The sequence below is a fragment of the Gorilla gorilla genome, chromosome 10, assembly GCF_029281585.2.
Source record: "Gorilla gorilla gorilla isolate KB3781 chromosome 10, NHGRI_mGorGor1-v2.1_pri, whole genome shotgun sequence".
Taxonomy (NCBI): Eukaryota; Metazoa; Chordata; class Mammalia; order Primates; family Hominidae; genus Gorilla; species Gorilla gorilla.
Genome location: NC_073234.2, coordinates 56,339,330 through 56,362,176, shown reverse-complemented (window position 1 = coordinate 56,362,176; position 22,847 = coordinate 56,339,330). Strand labels below are relative to the sequence as shown.

Genomic DNA, 22,847 nt, shown 5'->3' with positions numbered 1-22,847 from the left:
TTACCCCATGGTAAAGTAAAATCTTTATTTTTCTGATAAGTTCATCTTGATTCATCCTTAACTCACAATATCAAGTATATTAAGGGCAAATCCCAAGTCTGTAACTCCTTATCACAGAATAGGGATTTGGCTCCCACTGTTGTAGAAATCTCACGGAATAAAAGGATTTATAAAACTAAAATTTCTAAAAATAGATTACAAACATATTTTTCATCTCCTCTTGGAGTTTACCATATTTGCTTCTTGTTTCTCAAAGTTACCTCTGGAAATACTCCAATCTTCAATTAATAAGCAAGGAAAAGGCCTTCCTGCTTTAACAAAGTAATTTTAGAAATAAGTTTCAAAGACAAACTGATAAAATGTCACTATGGACACAGGGAGGGAAGGGAATTTCTTAGTTAAGTGTACCTCAACATCCAGAATCTCTGGTTATACATTTATGTAGCAGGAGGATCGGAAATATATTTAAGACTTTCTCATATTCTCATTGCAAATTGAGTAAAATCCAAACTCCCTAAGTCCTAGAAGACACAATGACACCCTCTCAACACTGAGCAACTCCAGCCCCATCATAGACCACTTTCCCGCTCCTATCTGCCTCTGTGTCTCTTGAAAACTACATAAGTAGTTATAAGAAATAATACAGATAGAATCTATATGTCCTTCACTCCCAATGACAAATGTTTGCATAATTATGAACTCATTAAATTTTATATCAACAAAGTGGTTAGTGCGTATTTTACAGTAAATATTGCACTTGTACTTACTTTCCAGTGTATAAAATGACTTTAGATTAAAAATAGAGGTACATAGTTTTATATCTTAGTTTTTGATAGGAATTTTTATGTGTATTCAAATGTTGCAGAAAGGTATTCCATGAAACCAATTTTCTTTAACTCAATCGCAACTAAACTTTTCAATCGTGCACCACTATTAATAAAGAAAACATAAAATGCATATATGTGCTAGAGGGTTAATAGGTAAATTACAAACATAAAATAGAAAAATGAGGAGATTGAGTAAATTAACATAATTAGAAAATATTGTCTGTTTATTGTAAAAAATGATTTGAATTTCACTAAAAATATTATCTTATGCTTTTTAATACGCTTACTTTTATTTGAAAGTCTTATTCCTTTGAAATAAACTAGTTCAAACATGAAAACAAGAAAAAGAAAGAAAATTACAAAGCAACTTCCAACCGCAACAGCTTTGCTTTAGCTTTTCCCAATGCCTAGAATATTCTTATCCTTGATTTTCACACAGCAGAGTGGCCTTCCTTGACCATCCTATCTAGACACACCACCTCAGGTCTCTCCAATTAGCCTGCAGGGTATTTGTAACTATCTGTAATTATTGCTTCTTTTCAAGTTTGTTTGTCAACTTTTCCCACTAAATTGTAAAACACATGAAGGAAAACACCTTAATCGAATTTACTGCTGAGTCACGAGGCACATACATCAATGCCCAACACATAGTTGATGCTCAATTAATAAGCATTACATGAAGTTGACATTGGTCAAATGCTTTATTTGCCTTTTATTCACTACATTTATTGTCTATTTGCTAAGCATTACCTAAGAATAACATTTTTAAATAGAATTCTTCAAATACTTAAGATCAGGAGGAAATCCAAAACCCAAAATTATAAAACTTTAGTGTTGATCTTGAGCTTAGAAATCATCTATAGCAGCTTCTTTGCCTTACCAGGGGAGGAAACTAAGAGACAGAGATAATAGTGACTTGCCCAAGATAATGCAAGGTTTTTATTGTTGTTTCTAGGAAAGATGCTGCCCAGTCAGATCCTGAATGGAATATTTAAAGCACTAGCATAAGAAGTTTGGTTCTCAGCCGGGCGCGGTATCTCATGCCTGTAATCCCAGCACTTTGGGAGGCTGAGGTGGGCAGATCATGAGGGCAAGAGATCAAGAGGTCAAGAGGTCAAGAGACGTGGCTAACACGGTGAAACCCCGTCTCTACTGAAAAATACAAAAAATTAGCCAGGCATGGTTGTGGGCACCTGTAGTCCCAGCTACCTGGGAGGCTGAAGCAGGAGAATGAAGTGAACCCGGGAGGCAAAGCTTGCAGTGAGCCGAGATCGCGCCACTGCACTCCAGCCTGGGCGACAGAAGGAGACTCCGTCTCAAAAAAAAAAAGAAGTTTGGTTCTCACCAATGAAGTTAGCTTTACTATTATAAATTTGAGAATGATTACTATGATTACTACTATTGCCACTCCTATTAGAACACTGCGTGGATGTGACTTAACAGTTTGCTTACTATCTATGTGAATAACTATGTAGAAAACCCACACCAAGACCTTTAAACACCAAACACTTTGATCAGTACTGTCACCCAAATAATTTAAGTTCCATTGACTCTATTGATTGACAGATTATCACTTGCTCAAACAGGCTGACAATAAAACGCAAGGACTTCAGTCTAAAACGATTTAATAATCAGGACCGTAAAAGACATACAAGCTGAGGCAACGCATTGAATTGATTATTTAATTTTGTGTGTAAGTTAAGGCTTGCAGTACCTCACACAGTGCCTGTAACAGAGGGATCAACAAATACTGAATTAAATATGCTACTAAGTAACTGTTAAATGGCAACTGGACAGATGGATAAATGACAGACTGAAGGAAAGAATCATTCAGTCAATCGATTTGAATCACGAAACCTTCTGCCATTAGATGTGTGTTGCCCTACTTTGCCTGTCTAATTGTGGTTTGTGCAATTCTATGTACAGCCCAGTTGATCTTTCTGGCATCATTCGGTCAATCAAAGAACGCTTACAGTTTAGGTTAATTTAGGATTGCAATAAGCCTTAAGAATTTGATTTTTCTGTGAAGACTTCAATTTACCCAAACTCATCTCCTTGGGATGACCACCTGCCCACTTTTTGAAGATATTCACAAGTGTGCTTCCTTTAATAACTTTTAGGGGCTTAGCAACAGAATATGTGGGAAATCTTCCCTAATAAATGACACAAAAAGCACTTCAGCAGCAATTTTAGCTTATCAAGTATTTTTTAAACTCATTCTTTTCTTTTAAGAAGATCACAGCATTTTGGAATAGAAACATTGCATCTTCTGACTAAGTCTGTTGAGAGGTAATAAATTTGGTGGGTTTTAAGTATTTTTAAAATTTATGCAGAGTTCACCCAGTAGAACCTAGGTGGGCTTGTACTTTATACATTGAAAAAGTGAGATGTGGGCAATTTAGGGGGTAAAGAGGAGGAAATAAGAGCTTCCCTTTTACCCCAGTAGCCCTTGTCTTAGCACTTTGCTAAGGAAACCTCTGGCTTGCAGCCAGTATCATGATAACTTGACAGGTCCCCTTTGCAAAAGTCCTTATTGTGCCTTACATAAACAGCACAATTAGAAAGCCTGACCTACTCCTTACACATTACAAACAGAATATTTCATACTAAAATTGGCAGACTTCACTAAAAGCTACCTGACATGGCAGTTGCAAATACAATATACGTTAGTGGTTTAAAGTGCAGGCTCTGGAGTCATAAGAACTTGCCTTTAGATCCCAAGCCCCACTCACCAGCTGTCTGACCCCTCATGAATTATTAAATTTCTCTAAGCATCAGTATCCTCATCTGTGAACGCAGAATAATGCTACCTGTTCCATACAACTATTGTATGAATTAAATAAAGGCATGATGTGCTTGACACATAGTAGGCTTTCAAAAACATAATTAGTAGTAATGGTAATAAGTGTATACATGGCTAAACTACTTAACATATCTAAACTAAAAGAACAAACATATCTGCTAATGTACATTCAGAGCTCTTAAACTTAACCATGGCTTTTCCACCCACTCACCACTATAAGATCAAAATTGAGAGAAATAGATAAAAACGAACTACAACCTGTCTTCTCTTGCAAGAGTTTTCTAATTAGCACACTAACTAATTCACTCCTTACAAATGTGCTATTCATAAACACAAACTGTTGTCTCAGACACAGATAACTTACGTGATTTTGTGAATGTAAATGCATTACAAATTGATTTTAATTAGACATAATTAAGAATTATACACACTAATTTATTTGTTTTCCCTTGATGTTTGGGCTTTTTACTTAATAAATTTCTGATTCTAACAAGGAGACTGTGTTAGGGCATTAATTAAAATCTTCAGTATTTGGGGTCAATATGTAATTTTTATTAAACTTACCAAGTATGATCAAAGTGAAAATTAAAAATAATTCACTGCCAAAATATTTTAAATACAAGTCTTCCAAACTTATTTTAAGCAATGTTTGTTTTTTGAAAGGAATAATAAAATTTTGTTTTCCTAGCAGATCCAATTAAAACTGTCCTTTGCACATAAAAGGGCTCAAAATCATTACTATAAACTGATTCAAATGCAAATTTATCTGGGAACTTTGGCAAGTCTTAACTTCAAAAGGATACAACTAAAAAATATTTAGAACAAAACTGAGATGCAAATTAAACACTAAAATATTTACTAAAAAGAAATTAGTCCCATATCTAATATGTTTTTCTGCACAAGACTAAACAAATTGAATTTTTTTAAACAGAATTTAATAGAAGACCCTCCTGTCAGATCAGACAGACCCAGGTAATTCTGGTATTGCTGGGCTATCATAAAGAAATGGATTAAGCCCTATGCAATAGCTTTAAAAGTTATTACAAAAGACATAGAAATATCCAGTGAGTTAAGCAGCTCAGATTTTGAACACCCAAAGTAGTACTAAAAAACATTAAAATTCTATCCATAAGCTTTAAAAAATAATTTCTAATTCATAGCATATAAACAAAGGGTAGACTATGTTTATTTAAGAAACTGCACAAAAATAATCATATCTCATTTCTGGTTATAATTTGTTGTGTACTAATTCCTGTTATTGACTCTTCTATGGCTATTACCATGGACTTCTCTAAAATATATAGTAAATCAGGCCTATTATGAAGTAACAGCCTTACATTCTTTCTTATGTGTCACTTTTATATAAAGGAAGGAAGGGGAGGATGCTTTTAAAAATAAAACCCTGAGCTGCTCTATTCCAAATAAATGGAAGAACTACAGCGCCATCTTGTGGAATAAAGTAACTAATTAGTGAAATGCTTTGATTCTGTAAGGAAAAAAATTGAATTTCTTGGCCATCAACTCTAGTTTCTTTTAATGATCTATTATTTTAAAACATTTTAGTCTGGAACATCTGTTAAACAGCAAAAACCACTATTATGCTAGAACACTAACGTATATAATACAGTAACCAGGTGATTTATGGCCGACTATGTCACAGATAAAGAAAAATACAATGTTAATATTATACGTTGCCCTGGAACCAAAGAAACAATCTGGAAGTTCGGACTTTTGTGTCCTTTTTCAAAAATTGAAAGGCAACAAGAAAACCCTTAACATGGCTGAGGTGCAGTTTCTGAATATTTATTAAAGAAGCATATCCTTTAATATCCATAATCAGAAAGAAGGAAGTAAGTCAAGGAGGCTTGGGAGGAAATAAGGTTGGGTAGTTGGAATCAGAATGTTTTTATTTCTTTCTTCTTCTTGGTTCAATTAATAAAATTTCTTCTGGCAGCCAAGATGGCCGAATAGGAACAGCTCTGGTCTGCAGCTCTCAGCATGAGCGACGCAGAAGATGGGTGATTTCTGCATTTCCATCTGAGGTACCAGGTTCATCTCACTAGGGAGTGCCAGACAGTGGGTGCAGGACAGTGGTTGCAGCGCACCGTGCGCGAGCCGAAGCAGGGAGAGGCATTGCCTCACTTGGGAAGTGCAAGGGGTCAGGGAGTTCCCTTTCCTAGTCAAAGAAAGGGGTGACAGATGGCACCTGGAAAATCGGGTCACTCACACCCTAATACCGTGCTTTTCCGACGGGCTTAAAAAACGGCGCACCAGGAGATTATATCCTGCGCATGGCTCGGAGGGTCCTACGCCCACGGAGTCTCGCTGATTGCTAGCACAGCAGTCTGAGATCAAACTGCAAGGCGGCAGCGAGGCTGGGGGGGGACGGGTGCCCGCCATTGCCCAGGCTTGCTTAGGTAAACAAAGCAGCCAGGAAGCTCGAACTGGGTGGAGCCCACCACAGCTCAAGGAGGCCTGCCTGCCACTGTAGGCTCCACCTCTGGGGACAGGGCACAGACAAACAAAAAGACAGCAGTAACCTCTGCAGACTTAAATGTCCCTGTCTGACAGCTTTGAAGAGAGCAGTGGTTCTCCCAGGATGCAGATGGAGATCTGAGAACGGGCAGACTGCCTCCTCAAGTGGGTCCCTGACCCCTGACCCCCAAGCAGCCTAACTGGGAGGCACCCCCAGTAGGGGCAGACTGACACCTCACACAGCCGGGTACTCCTCTGAGACAAAACTTCCAGAGGAACGATCAGACAGCAGCATATGCGGTTCACGAAAATCCACTGTTCTGCAGCCACTGCCGCTGATACCCAGGCAAACACGGTCTGGAGTGGACCTCTAGCAAACTCCAACAGACCTGCAGCTGAGGGTCCTGTCTGTTGGAAGGAAAACTAACAAACAGAAAGGACATCCACACCAAAAACCCATGTGTACATCACCATCATCAAAGACCAAAAGTAGATAAAACCACAAAGATGGGGAAAAAACAGAGCAGAAAAACTGGAAACTCTAAAAAGCAGAGCACCTCTCCTCCTCCAAAGGAACGCAGCTCCTCACCAGCAATGGAACAAAGCTGGACGGAGAATGACTTTGACGAGCTGAGAGAAGGCTTCAGACGATCAAATTACTCCGAGCTACAGGAGGAAATTCAAACCAAAGGCAAAGAAGTTAAAAACTTTCAAAAAAATGTAGACGAATGTATAACTAGAATAACCAATACAGAGAAGTGCTTAAAGGAGCTGATGGAGCTGAAAGCCAAGGCTCGAGAACTACATGAAGAATGCAGAAGTCTCAGGAGCCAATGCGATCAACTGGAAGAAAGGGTATCAGTGACGGAAGATGAAGTGAATGAAATGAAGCGAAAAGGGAAGTTTAGAGAAAAAAGAATAAAAAGAAACAAACAAAGCCTCCAAGAAATATGGGACTACGTGAAAAGACCAAATCTACGTCTGATTGGTGTACCTGAAAGTGATGGGGAGAATGGAACCAAGTTGGAAAACACTCCGCAGGATATTATCCAGGAGAACTTCCCCAATCTAGCAAGGCAGGCCAACCTTCAGATTCAGGAAATACAGAGAATGCCACAAAGATACTCCTCGAGAAGAGCAACTCCAAGACACATAATTGTCAGATTCACCAAAGTTGAAATAAAGGAAAAAATGTTAAGGGCAGCCAGAGAGAAAGGTCGGGTTACCCACAAAGGGAAGCCCATCAGAATAACAGCTGATCTCTTGGCAGAAACTCTACAAGCCAGAAGAGAGTGGGGGCCAATATTCAACATTCTTAAAGAAAAGAATTTTCAACCCAGAATTTCATATCCAGCCAAACTAAGCTTCATAAGTGAAGGAGAAATAAAATCCTTTACAGACAAGCAGATGCTGAGAGATTTTGTCACCACCAGGCCTGCCCTAAAAGAGCTCCTGAAGGAAGCACTGAACATGGAAAGGAACAACCAGTACCAGCCGCTGCAAAATCATGCCAAACTGTAAAGACCATCGAGGCTAGGAAGAAACTGCATCAACTAACGAGCAAAATAACCAGCTAACATCATAATGACGGGATCAAATTCACACATAACAATATTAACTTTAAATGTAAATGGACTAAATGCTCCAGTTAAAAGACACAGACTGGCAAATTGGATAAAGAGTCAAGACCCATCAGTGTGCTGTATTCAGGAAACCCATCTCACGTGCAGAGACACACATAGGCTCAAAATAGAAGGATGGAGGAAGATCTACCAAGCAAATGGAAAACAAAAAAAGGCAGGGGTTGCAATCCTAGTCTCTGATAAAACAGACTTTAAACCAACAAAGATCAAAAGAGACAAAGAAGGCCATTACATAATGGTAAAGGGATCAATTCAACAAGAAGAGCTAACTATCCTAAATATATATGCACCCAATACAGGAGCACCAAGATTCATAAAGCAAGTCCTGAGTCACCCACAAAGAGACTCAGACTCCCACACAATAATAATGGGAGACTTTAACACCTCACTGTCAACATTAGACAGATCAATGAGACAGAAAGTTAACAAGGATACACAGGAATTGAACTCAGCTCTGCACCAAGCGGACCTAATAGACATCTACAGAACTCTCCACCCCAAATCAACAGAGTATACATTTTTTTCAGCACCACACCACACCTATTCCAAAACTGACCACATAGTTGGAAGTAAAGCTCTCCTCAGCAAATGTAAAAGAACAGAAATTATAACAAACTGTTTCTCAGACCACAGTGCAATCAAACTAGAACTCAGGATTAAGAAACTCACTCAAAACCGCTCAACTACATGGAAACTGAACAACCTGCTCCGGAATGACTAGTGGGTACATAACGGAATGAAGGCAGAAATAAAGATGTTCTTTGAAACCAATGAGAACAAAGACACAACATACCAGAATCTCTGGGACACATTCAAAGCAGTGTGTAGAGGGAAATTTATAGCACTAAATGCCCACAAGAGAAAGCAGGAAAGATCCAAAATTGACACCCTAACATCACAATTAAAAGAACTAGAAAAGCAAGAGCAAACACATTCAAAAGCTAGCAGAAGGCAAGAAATAACTAAAATCAGAGCAGAACTGAAGGAGATAGAGACACAAAAAACCCTTCAAAAAATTAACGAATCCAGGAGATGTTTTTTTGAAAGGATCAACAAAATTGACAGACCCCTAGCAAGACTAATAAAGAAGAAAAGAGAGAAGAATCAAATAGATGCAATTAAAAATGATAAAGGGGATATCACCACCGATCCCACAGAAATACAAACTACCATCGGAGAATATTACAAACACCTCTACGCAAATAAACTAGAAAATCTAGAAGAAATGGATAAATTCCTCTACACATACACTCTCCCAAGACTAAACCAGGAAGAAGTTGAATCTCTGAATAGACCAATAACAGGCTCTGAAATTGAGGCAATAATCAATAGCTTACCAACCAAAAAGAGTCCAGGACCAGATGGATTCACAGCCGAATTCTACCAGAGGTACAAGGAGGAACTGGTACCATTCCTTCTGAAACTATTCCAATCAATAGAAAAAGAGGGAATCCTCCCTAACTCATTTTATGAGGCCAGCATCATTCTGATACCAAAGCCAGGCAGAGACACAACCAAAAAAGAGAATTTTAGACCAATATCCTTGATGAACATTGATGCGAAAATCCTCAATAAAATACTGGCAAACCGAATCCAGCAGCACATCAGAAAGCTTATCCACCATGATCAAGTGGGCTTCATCCCTGGGATGCAAGGCTGGTTCAATATACACAAATCAATAAATGTAATCCAGCGTATAAACAGAACCAAAGACAAAAGCCACATGATTATCTCAATAGATGCAGAAAAGGCCTTTGACAAAATTCAACAACTCCTCATGCTAAAAACTCTCAATAAATTAGGTATTGATGGGATGTATCTCAAAATAATAAGAGCTATCTATGACAAACCCACAGCCAATATCATACTGAAGGGGTGAAAACTGGAAGCCTTCCCTTTGAAAACCGGCACAAGACAGGGATGCCCTCTCTCACCACTCCTATTCAACATAGTGTTGGAAGTTCTGGCCAGGGCAATTAGGCAGGAGAAGGAAATAAAGGGTATTCCATTAGGAAATGAGGAAGTCAAATTGTCCCTGTTTGCAGATGACATGATAGTATATCTAGAAAACCCCATCATCTCAGCCCAAAATCTCCTCAAGCTGATAAGCAACTTCAGCAAAGTCTCAGGATATAAAATCAATGTAGAAAAATCACAAGCATTCTTATCCACCAATAACAGACAAACAGAGAGCCAAATCATGAGTGAACTCCCATTCACAATTGCTTCAAAGAGAATAAAATACCTAGGAATCCAACTTACAAGGGATGTGAAGGACCTCTTCAAGGAGAACTACAAACCACTGCTCAAGGAAATAAAAGAGGATACAAACAAATGGAAGAACATTCCATTCTCATGGGTAGGAAGAATCAATATCTTGAAAATGGCCATACTGCCCAAGGTAATTTATAGATTCAATGCCATCCCCATCAAGCTACCAATGACTTTCTTCACAGAATTGGAAAAAACTACTTTAAAGTTCATATGGAACCAAAAAAGAGCCCACATCGCCAAGTCAATCCTAAGCCAAAAGAACAAAGCTGGAGGCATAACGCTACCTGACTTCAAACTATACTACAAGGCTACAGTCACCAAAGCAGCATGGTACTGGTACCAAAGCAGAGATATAGATCAATGGAACAGAACAGAGCACTCAGAAATAATGCCACATACCTACAACTATCTGATCTTTGACAAACCTGAGAAAAACAAGAAATGGGGAAAGGATTCCCTATTTAATAAATGGTGCTGGGAAAACCGGCTAGCCATATGCAGAAAGCTGAAACTGGACCCCTTCTTTAAGCCTTATACAAAAGTTAATTCAAGATGGATTAAAGACTTAAACGTTAGACCTAAAACCATAAAAACCCTAGAAGAAAACCTAGGCATTACCATTCAGGACATAGGCATGGGCAAGGACTTCATGTCTAAAACACCAAAAGCAATGGCAACAAAAGACAAAATTGACAAATAGGATCTAATTAAACTAAAGAGCTTCTGCACAGCAAAAGAAACTACCATCAGAGTGAACAGGCAACCTACAGAACGGGAGAAAATTTTCGCAACTTACTCAACTGACAAAGGGCTAATATCCAGAATCTACAATGAACTCAAACAAATTTACAAGAAAAAAACAAACAACCCCATCAAAAAGTGGGTGAAGGACATGAACAGACACTTCTCAAAAGAAGACATTTATGCAGCCAAAAAACACATGAAAAAATGCTCATCATCACTGGCCATCAGAGAAATGCAAATCAAAACCACAATGAGATACCATCTCACACCAGTTAGAATGGCGATCATTAAAAAGTTAGGAAACAACAGGTGCTGGAGAGAATGTGGAGAAATAGGAACACTTTTACACTGTTGGTGGGACTGTAAACTAGTTCAACCATTGTGGAAGTCAGTGTGGCGGTTCCTCAGGGATCTAGAACTAGAAATACCATTTGACCCAGCCATCCCATTACTGGGTATATACCCAAAAGACTATAAATCATGCTGTTATAAAGACACATGCACACGTATTTTTATTGCGGCACTATTCACAATAGCAAAGACTTGGAACCAACCCAAATGTCCAACAATGATAGACTGGATTAAGAAAATGTGGCACGTATATGCCATAGAATACTATGCAGCCATAAAAAATGATGCGTTCATGTGCTTTGTAGGGACATAGATGAAATTGGAAATCATCATTCTCTGTAAACTATTGCAAGGACCAAAAACCAAACACCGCATGTCCTCACTCATAGGTGGGAATTGAACAATGAGAACACATGGACTCAGGAAGGGGAACATCACACTCTGGGGACTGTTGTGGGGTGGGGGGATGGGGGAGGGATAGCATTAGGAGATATACCTAATGCTAAATGACGAGTTAATGGGTGCAGCACACCAATATGGCACATGTATACATATGTAACTAACCTGCGCGTTGTACACATGTACCCTAAAACTTAAAGTATAATAATAATGAAATAAAAATAAAATAATAAAAAAAAGAAAATTTAAAAAATAAATAAATAAAATTTATTGAGAGGCTACAATGTGCCAAGCACTTGGTAGGCCCTAGGAGTAAAGAAAATGAATATATAGCCCCTCCGTCAAGACACGTAGAAACTCGTAAAGTATACAGATCACTTCAAGATACAGAAAATGCTCAGGAAGGCCATGGGGGCCTGATACAGTTTGGATATTTGTCCTCTCCAAACTTCATATTAAAATTTGATCCCAATGTTGAAGGTAGGGCCTAATGGGAGGTGTTTGGATCATGGGGGCAGATCCCTCAAGAATAGATTGATGTCCTCCCTCCAGAATGAGTGAATTCTTACTCTATTAGTTCCTCCAAGAGCTTGTTGTTTAAAAGAGCCTGGCACCACCCCCAACCCTTGCTTTCTTTCTCACCATGCGATCTCTGAACACACAGGCCCCCCTTTATTTTTCACCGTGAATGGAAGCATCCTAAGGCCCTCGCCAGATGCCCAATCTTGAACCAGATATCACAATAGTGAGCCAAATAATCCTTTTTTGTTTATAAATTATTCAGCCTCATGTATTCCTTTATAGCAACCCAAAATGGATGAAGATAGGGTACCTACATCAGTCTGGGAATTCATGGCAGAAAGCAGAACAAAATCTTGAGGGGTAAGAGAAAGGGGAGAATATTTTTCACTCATTTTCCCAAATCAGTGGGTAGAAACCAAATGGTGAAACCCTGGATGACTCCCATACTCCAGTATACTTTTCTTTTCTTTCTTTCTTTTTCATTTTTTTAACTTTTAGTTTAGGTCAGGATTACATGAACAGATTTGTTATGTAGGTAAATTGCATGTCACAGGGGTTTGGTGTACAGATTATTTCATAACCTAGGTAATAAGCATAGTATACGATAGGTAGTATTTCGATCCTCTCTCTCCTCCCACTCTCCACCCTCAAATAGGCCCTAATGTCTGTCATTTCCTTCTTTGTGTCCATGTGTACTCAATGTTTAGTCCCCGCTTATCAGTGAGAATATATGATATTTGATTTTCTGCTCCTGCAATAGTTCAATTAGGATAATGGCCTCTAGCTCCATCCATGTTGCTGCAAAGGACATGATCTCATTCATTTTTACGGCTGAGTAGTATTCCATGGTGTATATGTACCACATTTTCTTTATCCAGTCTACCATTGATGGGCATTTAGGTTCATTCCATGACTTTGCTATTGTAAATAGTGCCCAACATATTTCTCAAAGTACTCTCCAGACAACTATGCATCCCATACGAACTAAAAAAAGCACAGATTACAGAATGACCCTTTGGTAGAATTAAACATCCTCTCCTTCTGTGCTCCCACAACGTTTGGTTCATAACTTAATATAAAACTCCTTGTGAATAAATATTAATAATTATTTACCTGTTTACTTCTCCTAAGAGATCATGATCTCTTTAAAAATCAAAACTATCAGCGAAGGATATGAACAGACACTTCTCAAAAGAAGACATTTATGCAGCCAAAAGACACATGAAAAAATGCTCATGATCACTGGCCATCAGAGAAATACAAATCAAAACCACAATGAGATACCATCTCACACCAGTTAGCATGGCAATCATTAAAAAGTCAGGAAACAACAGGTGCTGGAGAGGAGGTGGAGAAATAGGAACACTTTTACACTGTTGGTGGGACTGTAAACTAGTTCAACCATTGTGGAAGTCAGTGTGGCGATTACTCAGGGATCTAGAACTAGAAATACCATTTGACCCAGCCATCCCATTACTGGGTATATACCCAAAGGATTATAAATCATGCTGCTATAAAGTCACGTGCACATGTATGTTTATTGTGGCACTATTCACAATAGCAAAGACTTGGAACCAACCCAAATGTCCAACAATGATAGACTGGATTAAGAAAATGTGGCACATATACACCATGGAATACTATGCAGCCATAAAAAATGATGCGTTCATGTCCTTTGTAGGGACATGGATGAAGCTGAAACCATCATTCTCAGCAAACTATCGCAAGGACAAAAAACGAAACACTGCATGTTCTCACTCATAGGTGGGAATTGAACAATGAGAACACCTGGACACAGGAAGGGGAACATCACACACCAGGGCCTGTTGTGGGGTGAGGGAAAGGGGGAGGGATAGCATTGGGAGATATACCTAATGTAAATGACAAGTTGATGGGTGCAGCACACCAACATGGCACATGTATACACGCGTGACAAGCCTGCACGTTGTGCACATGTACCCTAAAACTTAAAATATAACAAAAAAATGCTAAAATAAATGATATCCACACGTAAAAAAAAATCAAAACTGTCTTATTCATCCTTCTATACTTAATCCCAACCACCTGCAAATTCAGCAAGCAACACGTTTGTTGAATTGAATCAATTATATCTTACAGTAGTGTTTAGTCAAAATAATAAGTTCATGAATAAGAATCATAGATGTAGCAGACCAGCACTGAACAACAGTGTTACTGATTTATTTCTAAGGTTGTCACTTACAAAGCTCTTGTTTTGCAGTTTTTCAGTCCTGGATCTATTTTTATAAAATATCCTGATCAAACAAGGGCAACAGATAAAAGAAAAATTGTCTCCATCTTATATCTATGTTTTTATTTGTAGGTGGAAACTTGGTGTGATTTTTTTTCTAAAAAAAAAAATCTTTCTTTGAATAAAAATCTAAAGAGGCAGCTTGCTAACATGGTAGAGAACAAAAAAGAATAAAGGGAGAAAAATTAAAAATTCCCACAAAGATGACTTAAATCTCCCAGTGTGGTGCATTTGCTTTCAATTCTCTCCTCTTTGCTTCTGACCTCTCAACTTGTTTGTTTGTTTGTTTGTCTTTTGAGACAGGGCCTTACTCTGTTGCCCAGGCTGGAGTGCAATGGTGCGATTTTGGCTCGCCGCCAAGCTCCGCCTCCCAGGTTCAAGTGATTCTCCTGCTTCAGCCTCCCAAGTAGCTGTGATTACAGGCACGCACCACCACGCCTGGCTATTTTTTGTATTTTTAGTAGAGACAGGGTTTCACCATGTTGGCCAGGCTATTGTTGAACTCCTGACCTCAAGTGATCCCCCTGCCTCGACCTCCCAAAGTGCTGGGATTACAGGTATGAGTCACCATGCTCGGCCCTCTCTCAACCGTTAGCTCCCACTCACACCCCTCCCTTGACTTTATTTTTTACCTAAAACATTAACACTTGATTGTGGAATAGTTAGTAGCAAACACAGACAGAGAATTTGTTATAAGTCATTTCTTAACAAAGAACCATTTGAAATCCAATTTCTGTTATGACTTTTACTTTTTTTGGACATCTTCAAGCATTTACCTCAAAATATTATCAAAGTGTTTGGCTGCAAAAAGAAACAAAAATACCAACTTTTAAACAACAAATGAATGTAAAGCTCTCTAAAGAAATCAATGTTAAATAAAAAGTTCAAAATGTCCTGTACTTGCTGTGTGCTTAAATGCTGAAAAAGGAAATGTATGCCAGGAAAAAACTATTTCATATGATTGTGCCATATGTATACAGATCAAGAATCTAATTCACAGCAACTCTATTTTTAGGTGAGGACCAACAGTTTTATAAACTGGTTTGGAAAGAAGAAATGTTTCAGCAGTCACTAGATAAGAGGAAAAAGCTTGATGTGAAATAATTCTTTTAGTTCTCTATAGGGTCAAGGATTCAAATATCACATACAAAATGCAATGCTGAAATGGGGGAAGTCACTATAACATACTGCAAGTCTCTCTAATTTAAAATGCCATTCAGACTTGTACTCATGGAATACAAAGTGCTTCTTATAAAGCTTGTATTAAAATCTATTTCTTAGCTCCTACTTTGGATTAAACAAGATAGTTACACAAAAGATCCAGGAGTAGTATCTGACACTTAACGGTTTCCTTTTCCTTTTCCTTTGGAGGTAAGAGGAGTGTGAGCATGTTTCTAATTTCCATGGAAAAATTATTAAACCTCTTTGAATCTTGGTTTCTTCCTGTGAAGGATGATAACACCACTTCATCAAGTCATTGTAAGGGATAAAAGTTATAGCCGATATAAATAGTTAATTGTAAGTAGTTGCTCAAAATAAAGTAGCTATCATTATTAGCACTATATTTTTAGAGTGGTTTGGTATAAACTGCATATCCAAACTTCTAACCTTTAAAATATTCACCAAAACTCAAATCTAAATAGACAAAGTATGCTCAAATCATGATGTTATATAGAAAAACCTCTAAGGTGGTTAAGCGACTTTATTATGGTATTTTAATGTCATGAGTTTTCTCAAAGTGTAAGCTTTGAAATTTTAATAATAAAACATAATGATCCATCTATATTCTAGTTTGTTCTTCATCAAAAATGGGTTTCCAAGAAGAAAATCTAATTGTACCAATGCAAAAATCCTAGTAATGACTGGCTGAAAATCTGAGCAGCTCTGAGGTAATTAAGTTGAAAACGTCAAGGAAAATTGTATTTTTGTGGTTGTTATTTTATTACCCTTTCCAGCAATTTTCCACTTGAATACCTTTTAAATGTATAATTTAGCCACACTTTATTCTTTACTGTATATCAATATGGGAGGCAAATAACTTAATAGAAGACCTGGAACCACCAAGAATTCTGGTTCTAGTTCTTGTATTGATTTAGCTCTTGATTTTCCATATTTAAATTAGGATAATAACCTGACCAGTTTCAGAACCATGTTGTCATGACCTCTTCTTCTTTTTCTTTGAGTCTCTCCATCTCCTTTCCACCACTGCCAGTCCCCAAAATACTGTGGAACTGAATTTATCATAAGTGAATTGCTTCCATTAAATTATCTGATATAAAGTAGTATTTGGCATAAAAATGATCATAAATGTTTTCCCCCTTCTTATAAATAATGCTTTTTCCCTTTTTCTCAACAATTCTAATTGCCTCTTATTAAACCTATGAAATTAACTTCTCCTGATTTTAGTAATTCCAATCATTTCAGCAAACCCAAGAGAGTCAAGGACTGAGCTCTGGAACATTCTGTTACTTAAAAGTCAATATTTAAAGATTCAAAGGTGAATCCCATCAAGGTGGAAGCCTGATTCGATTTGTCATGAGGATATGGGCCGAGACCGTGGAGACATTAAGGTTGGCTGTAAAGGGTGGTCAATAAATCGGTAGCTATAGGGGATATAAAAGCGAACGAGGGTTCTATTCTCCCTTGATTAATATTACAGCACATTACAGCAGAGAGAAGAGAGATATAGTGATTATGCAAGACAGAACAGAGATAATTATGTCACCAAATTCTTGAGAAGGTGAAAAGAGATGGAATCCAGTGCACAAGTAAAGGGATTGTTTTTAACATGGGGAGAGAGACCCTTCCTCTGTAATAGAAATATTCAGATGTGAGAGACTAGGTGGTGGGAAAATATCGTTATCTTCTGATTGCTTCTGTTTGCTCAGCAAGATAAGAAGCAAAGTCATCAGCAGAGAGTGAAGAACAAGGAATACAAGTGGGAAATTTGATAAGAAAAAGTGTGACATAGTAACCTCAGAGAGGGAAAAAATAATTCAGTGAGAAAATGGAAACTGTGGTTGACAACTGCAGAGAGGCACTAAGGGCCCACTTGAGACACAGTCATGAAAATTAAGAGAGATCAGTCAGCTAAGTTAGATGTTCCTCCCCAACCATGAACTGCAAGCTTGGTAAACATTTATTAAATTTTTATTATGTGCCAAGCACTATTCTAAACACTTCATTTTTATATTACTTTATATTAATACGTTTGAGCCCACAACAACTCCATTAGATAGGTATACATGAGGAAACTGAGGCACAGAGCAGTGAAGAAACTTACTCAAGCCACATGGCTAGTAAATGTTCGACTCAGGATTCAAGGAGTGTGGGTCCAGAGCTCACATCCTTAATCACTAAACTATGTGACATTTCTGTGAGTGCTTAAGATTAACCAGTATTGATGTTCTGCCATTTGAGTAAGGCAGAGAGTGAGGCAAAAAAGCTGAGGGCATTTACAAGTAATTAAACAATGGAATCTAAGCTGGACAAGGAGGGAGTGAGGATAAAAGAGGGTAGTGGAAACTAAAAATTGTAATAGTCAATGGATTAGAAGCCCCAGAGTAGTCCAAAATTGTCATAGAGGCAGTTAGCTGAAAACAGAAGAAGGGGTGTTTGGTGACTGGATGTTAGAAGATGAGATTTTGAGTATGGTACAGTTATTCACAACAACATAGTATAAAGTTTTACCATGATGATTGGCAGCTAAGGTCAGGGGGTGAGATGAGGCATGAAAAGATTGTAATGGAAAAGGTCACAAGGCCATGCGCGGTGGCTCACCCCTGTAATCCCAAAAATCTGGGAGGCCAAGGTGGGCCGATCACCTGAGGTCAGGAGTTCGAGACCAACCTGGCCAAATGGTAAAACCCCACCCCTACTAAAAATACAAAAAATTAGACAGGCCTGGTGGCCCGCACCTGTAATCCCAGCTACTTGGGAGGCTGAAGCAGGAGAATCACTTGAACCCGGGAGACAGGGGTGTCAGTGAGCCAAGGTCACACCACTGCACTCCAGCCTGGGCAACAGAGTGAGACCCCATCAAAAAAAAAAAGGAATAAAGAAAAGAAAAGGTCAAGAGACTTAAAACAAAATCCATTGAATGTACTTTATATATATATGTATATATACCAAAGGTAGTCATGGAAAGAAAGAAAGAAGTCAGGTGTTAACATCTTCACCAAATGAGGAGCTTTGTAGATTACTACAGGATGGAAGGATAAGCATAGTCCAGCGGCTTTGCTCCAAATAGATATTCCAACTCTTCCCAATTTACAGATAACTTTCTTGGTTTTAACACTGAAAGTCCCACATTCTGGGCCTCCATGAGCTAGGGATTTTGAAAGATGAAGAAAAATGAGACATTTTCTGGATATGGCAATGAAAAGATTATACCTGCTGTATCTCCAGGCCTTGTGAGATATGGATGTTATGAATTTTAACTTTAAAAAACTGTCATGCGGTAGGTACTACTATTATATTTGTAATTCCTCTTCTCAGAATAGAATGCTTTGTTAACTATTAGCTGATTAGTTTGAAGCAAATATTTCCAAAACATTTTCCTCACATTTTGTGCTACCTTGATTCCTAAAGGGTAACGATTATGTTTCTTGTCTCGCTAAATCTAATATGCTCTAAAAGCTATAGCTAATTCTTTTTTACCAATAAGTATTGTAAATACTTGAATGCACCCAATAGGAAAAAATCACTCAGGTAAGAAAGTCTTTTCTTACAGAAAAAGTGTTGGCACTCGGGAAAGGATAGGCGTGGTACTGCAGTATCATCCTATAATGAGAAATATTCTGCCATAGAAGGGTCCACATCTTCCACTCCACTAATTCAAAGACTTCTGGGTCTAGAGTATGGAGGGAGAATCACAGTATTTCATAGGCAGGAGTAACCTTAAAGATACTTTAGAAGTTATTTAGGAGTTATGGAAACCATCTTATTTGATTTAAACCCTTGTGGAAACTCTTCACTCAGATTATGCATTAAAAGTAGTTTCTGTGTATTTCTATATTCATATGGCATTAAATGCTGTATGACATTTTTCCATTTCTTAAGCTGGACATTTACAAAATGTGTATCATATTAAGTGATTTCAAAATAACACATGCAAAGAAAAAAGCTGAAAAAATACACAAAAGATTCACTAAAAAATTATCCAGATGGTGCAATGAGACCATCAGGCTAGTCTAAGCCATCTTCCAGGTCTTTCCTGCCTTGTAACCACACCCTTCTCTCTCCTTGCTCTTATCACTAAACTTCTCGAAAGCAAAGTCCATATTTTTTTAACTCCAAATCACATCTTGGATTGAACCTGACTTCAGCCCACACTCTCTTAGGAGGTTACCAAATGACTACTTGCATAGTCATTTATAAGAAAATCCCAATTTCCTATCCTTTTATCATTTTCACCATATTCAGAATGAACTACGTAACTAAATGTCAATGATTTTTACACATGTGTTAGTCTCGCACAAGTTTATAATCCAGAAAAAAACTACTTAACATGCCATATATCCTACGTTCAGGTTTAAATGCCCAGCTCTCTAAACTCAGTTTCCATCCCTCCTTGGAATTTCAGTAACGTTTCAAACCATTTGCTATCTCTTCTCCCTGAAATTATCTAACTCCTGTCCACTTTTAAATAATATCTCTTATCTTATTCTCCTATTAAGTTCTTTTACTTTCTACCTCCAAAATTAGTTCATTATTTTTCATATAATTCTTGAACTTTTAGCAACACAATGACACCTCTCTTTTTAATATATTCTTGCCCTGAATAGTTTTCCTGAATGTTCTTTCTTTGGTCACTTAGTGGCTTCTTTTCTTCCTCCAGGCTCCAAAGGCCAGTAATCCCCAAGAACCTACACTTGCACTTTCCCTCCCTTCTTTCTACAAGGCTGACCTTTATTAGCCAAGTGTCTATTCTCATGATTTCAAGAGCCATTCCTAAACAGAACGTACCTCAAAACCTAACATTTTGAGAATTCTTTCCTGCAGTTCCAACCCATTGCTAAACATCTCCACTTGGATGCCTTACCGTCAGTCACCTCACACTCCAACAAAAATCACACTCACCTTCCTAACCAAAACCAGTTATTCTCCTGATTTCTCCAATTCTGGTTAAAGAAGTCACCAGTCTCATGGTCACCCAAACTAAAAACCTCTGTTTTTAATCTACTCTAGTCAGTTAGAGTGGTTAACTTTTTCTATCTCCACCCTACGTCTGACAATCATCACCTCTTCTTCACGCCTACAATTATATTATAATGGCTTCTTAATTGCCTCTTTGCCTCTGGTTTTTCCACCATCCAGTCTGTCCAGGATATTACTGCCAAATAAATATTCTAAAACCCAGTATTATGACATTTCTTATTCAGTAACCTTTAGCAGCCTCCTACCATATAGCAAACTAAAGTCAAACTACCTAACCTGGCAACAAAACCCCTCTAAGCTGCTTGTATTTCTCTGGTAATACTTATCTTACAATAGAGTCAAACCTCTTAGATTCTAAAATCAGAAACGAGAAGATCATAAATAATCAAAATTACCCTGGAAAAGTCCTTCGACAGGCACTCCCCTGGAGACCGCAAGTTGGTTTGGCACAGCCAGTTTTTCCTCCAGCATTGGAACAGATTCCTGTTTCTTTGGTTGAGCACCAGGTGAAGTAGTTGGCTTGCTTTTAGGGTACATTTTACATGAAAAATGCATATATGTATATCTTTAAAAACTAGAATCACTCAGCTCAGTGGATATACTTGCACTTCAGAACAGAGACAAACTGAGGAAACCACAGATTCGCATCTCCATTGTCATGCTCACTCCAGGCAATCATTAAAAGGAATGATGGGCAGTATTGTCAACATTATTTAAATTGGTAATTTTCTCATTTTTATTAGATTGTTAGTTTGCTTTTGTTTTGCTGAGATAATGGGATTTCAACTGTTAAGTCGTCATTAAAATTTATTTAGGAACTTGCCTTTACTCATCCCCCTGAACTTTGGGGACAGAAATCATGTCATATTCCTATTTTCATTTTATACAGCACTTGACACTGTACTGAGTTACCCTGTAAGTATTTTCTCAACAAATCAAATTTGCTTTGATTTGTTTATAATTAAGTGGTGTTCAATAGAATATGTCTGATGAAAGGGTTATTTCCTATTTTATTAAAATCTGGATCTTTTCCCATAAAGACATATTGACAAAGTCTTTTCTATTGCAATTATTTTAAGGCAACAACTATTTTTAAAATATGTTGCTCTATTTTAAATATAATAATAAAACAATATTGATAAACTCCAGTAGAGGCTATGAAATAGATATATACTTGGTATCTATATTTAATAACCAAAATATACATGTTAAAATATTTGTATATTTCAATACAGATGCCACATATTTATATTTTAAAATAATTAATCTACAGTTGTTATTTAAATTAATAACAAGGGGCTGGGCACAGTGGCTCATGCCTGTAATCCCAGCACTTTGGGAGGCTGAAGTGGGTGGATCACCCGAGGTCAGGAGTTCGAGAGCAGACTAGCCAACATGGTGAAACCTCATCTCTACTAAAAATACAAAAATTAGCCAGGCATGGTGGCGGCTGCCTGTAATCTCGGCTACTCGGGAGGCTGAGGCAGGAGAATCACTTGAACCCTGGAGGCAGAGGCTGCAGTGAACTGAGATCACACCACTGCACTCCAGCCTGGGAGACAGAGTGAGACTCCGTTTCAAAAAAAATAATAATTAATAAAGTAAAAAAATATGAATAACAAGGAAATAACTGCTGTAGTATGTCATCATGATTATATTAAGTCACGAAAAAAACTGATAGCATTCCTGCATTAGACTGCACAGGGTTTGCCAATGTTATTTAAATATACCATATAAATAGAACAAAAAAATAGATCCCAGAAAAATTACAAATACAGTATCCCACGTAACTTAAGATTGTTACTAGAGTTATTTACATATTTACCTTGGGGAAATATAAGACATCCAGAGCTGCTTCTGGGAGATAATTTAAATAAGCCACCCTGTGCATTTTGAGGGACGTACAAAAATAAAGTTTGGACTTGCTGCCACATCCTCTAGATACCTGTTATATTCTTCCTGAAATTTAGTGACAGAATCTACCCTGTAGTATCCAACAGTGTACAATTGGCAGGTTTGAGAAGTCATCTTGGGGTGGTGCTAATGAACATTCCCCAGGAGCACCTAAAGGGAAGCTATGAAGGCGACTCTAGGTGGTGTCACACACCCTTGCTTCCCTGGGCAACATCCGCGGGGCTTTGAGAATGTTCCTGGGAACGTTGATCTCCGAGTGAAGGTTGGAGCTTCCTAGTGACCACTAGGGGGATCGGGAGCACCGTTGCGGCAGGCTGCCCTCTGGAGGCCGTGGAAGGAAAGGGCTCCAGGGATGTTCTGAGGTTTACAGGCTGCACACACCAAACAGCAGTGGATGCTGACGCTAAAAGACTATTAATGGGCCAGGAGTGGCGGCTCACGCCTGTAATCCCAGCACTTTGGAAGGC

The 22,847-nt window shown here is 38.1% G+C and overlaps 1 protein-coding gene across 4 annotated transcripts in view; it reads right to left on the bottom strand.

Moving 5' to 3' along the window:
- The window catches only part of NELL2 (neural EGFL like 2), a 438,477-nt gene extending 415,871 nt beyond the window's left edge, over nucleotides 1–22,606 (bottom strand). The window contains exons 1-2 of one of the 4 annotated variants that reach the window (XM_055357389.1): nucleotides 22,292–22,606; nucleotides 20,862–20,989 (exon numbers count right to left, since the gene is read on the bottom strand). In XM_055357389.1, the coding sequence (XP_055213364.1) occupies nucleotides 20,862–20,989; nucleotides 22,292–22,357 (194 nt within the window). In that variant the 5' untranslated portion in view covers nucleotides 22,358–22,606. The remainder of the gene's footprint in view (nucleotides 1–20,861; nucleotides 20,990–22,291) is intronic. The other 3 variants (XM_055357388.1, XM_055357392.1, XM_055357390.1) reach the window with 3 other exon arrangements.
- Between the last annotated feature and the right edge of the window lie 241 nt (nucleotides 22,607–22,847).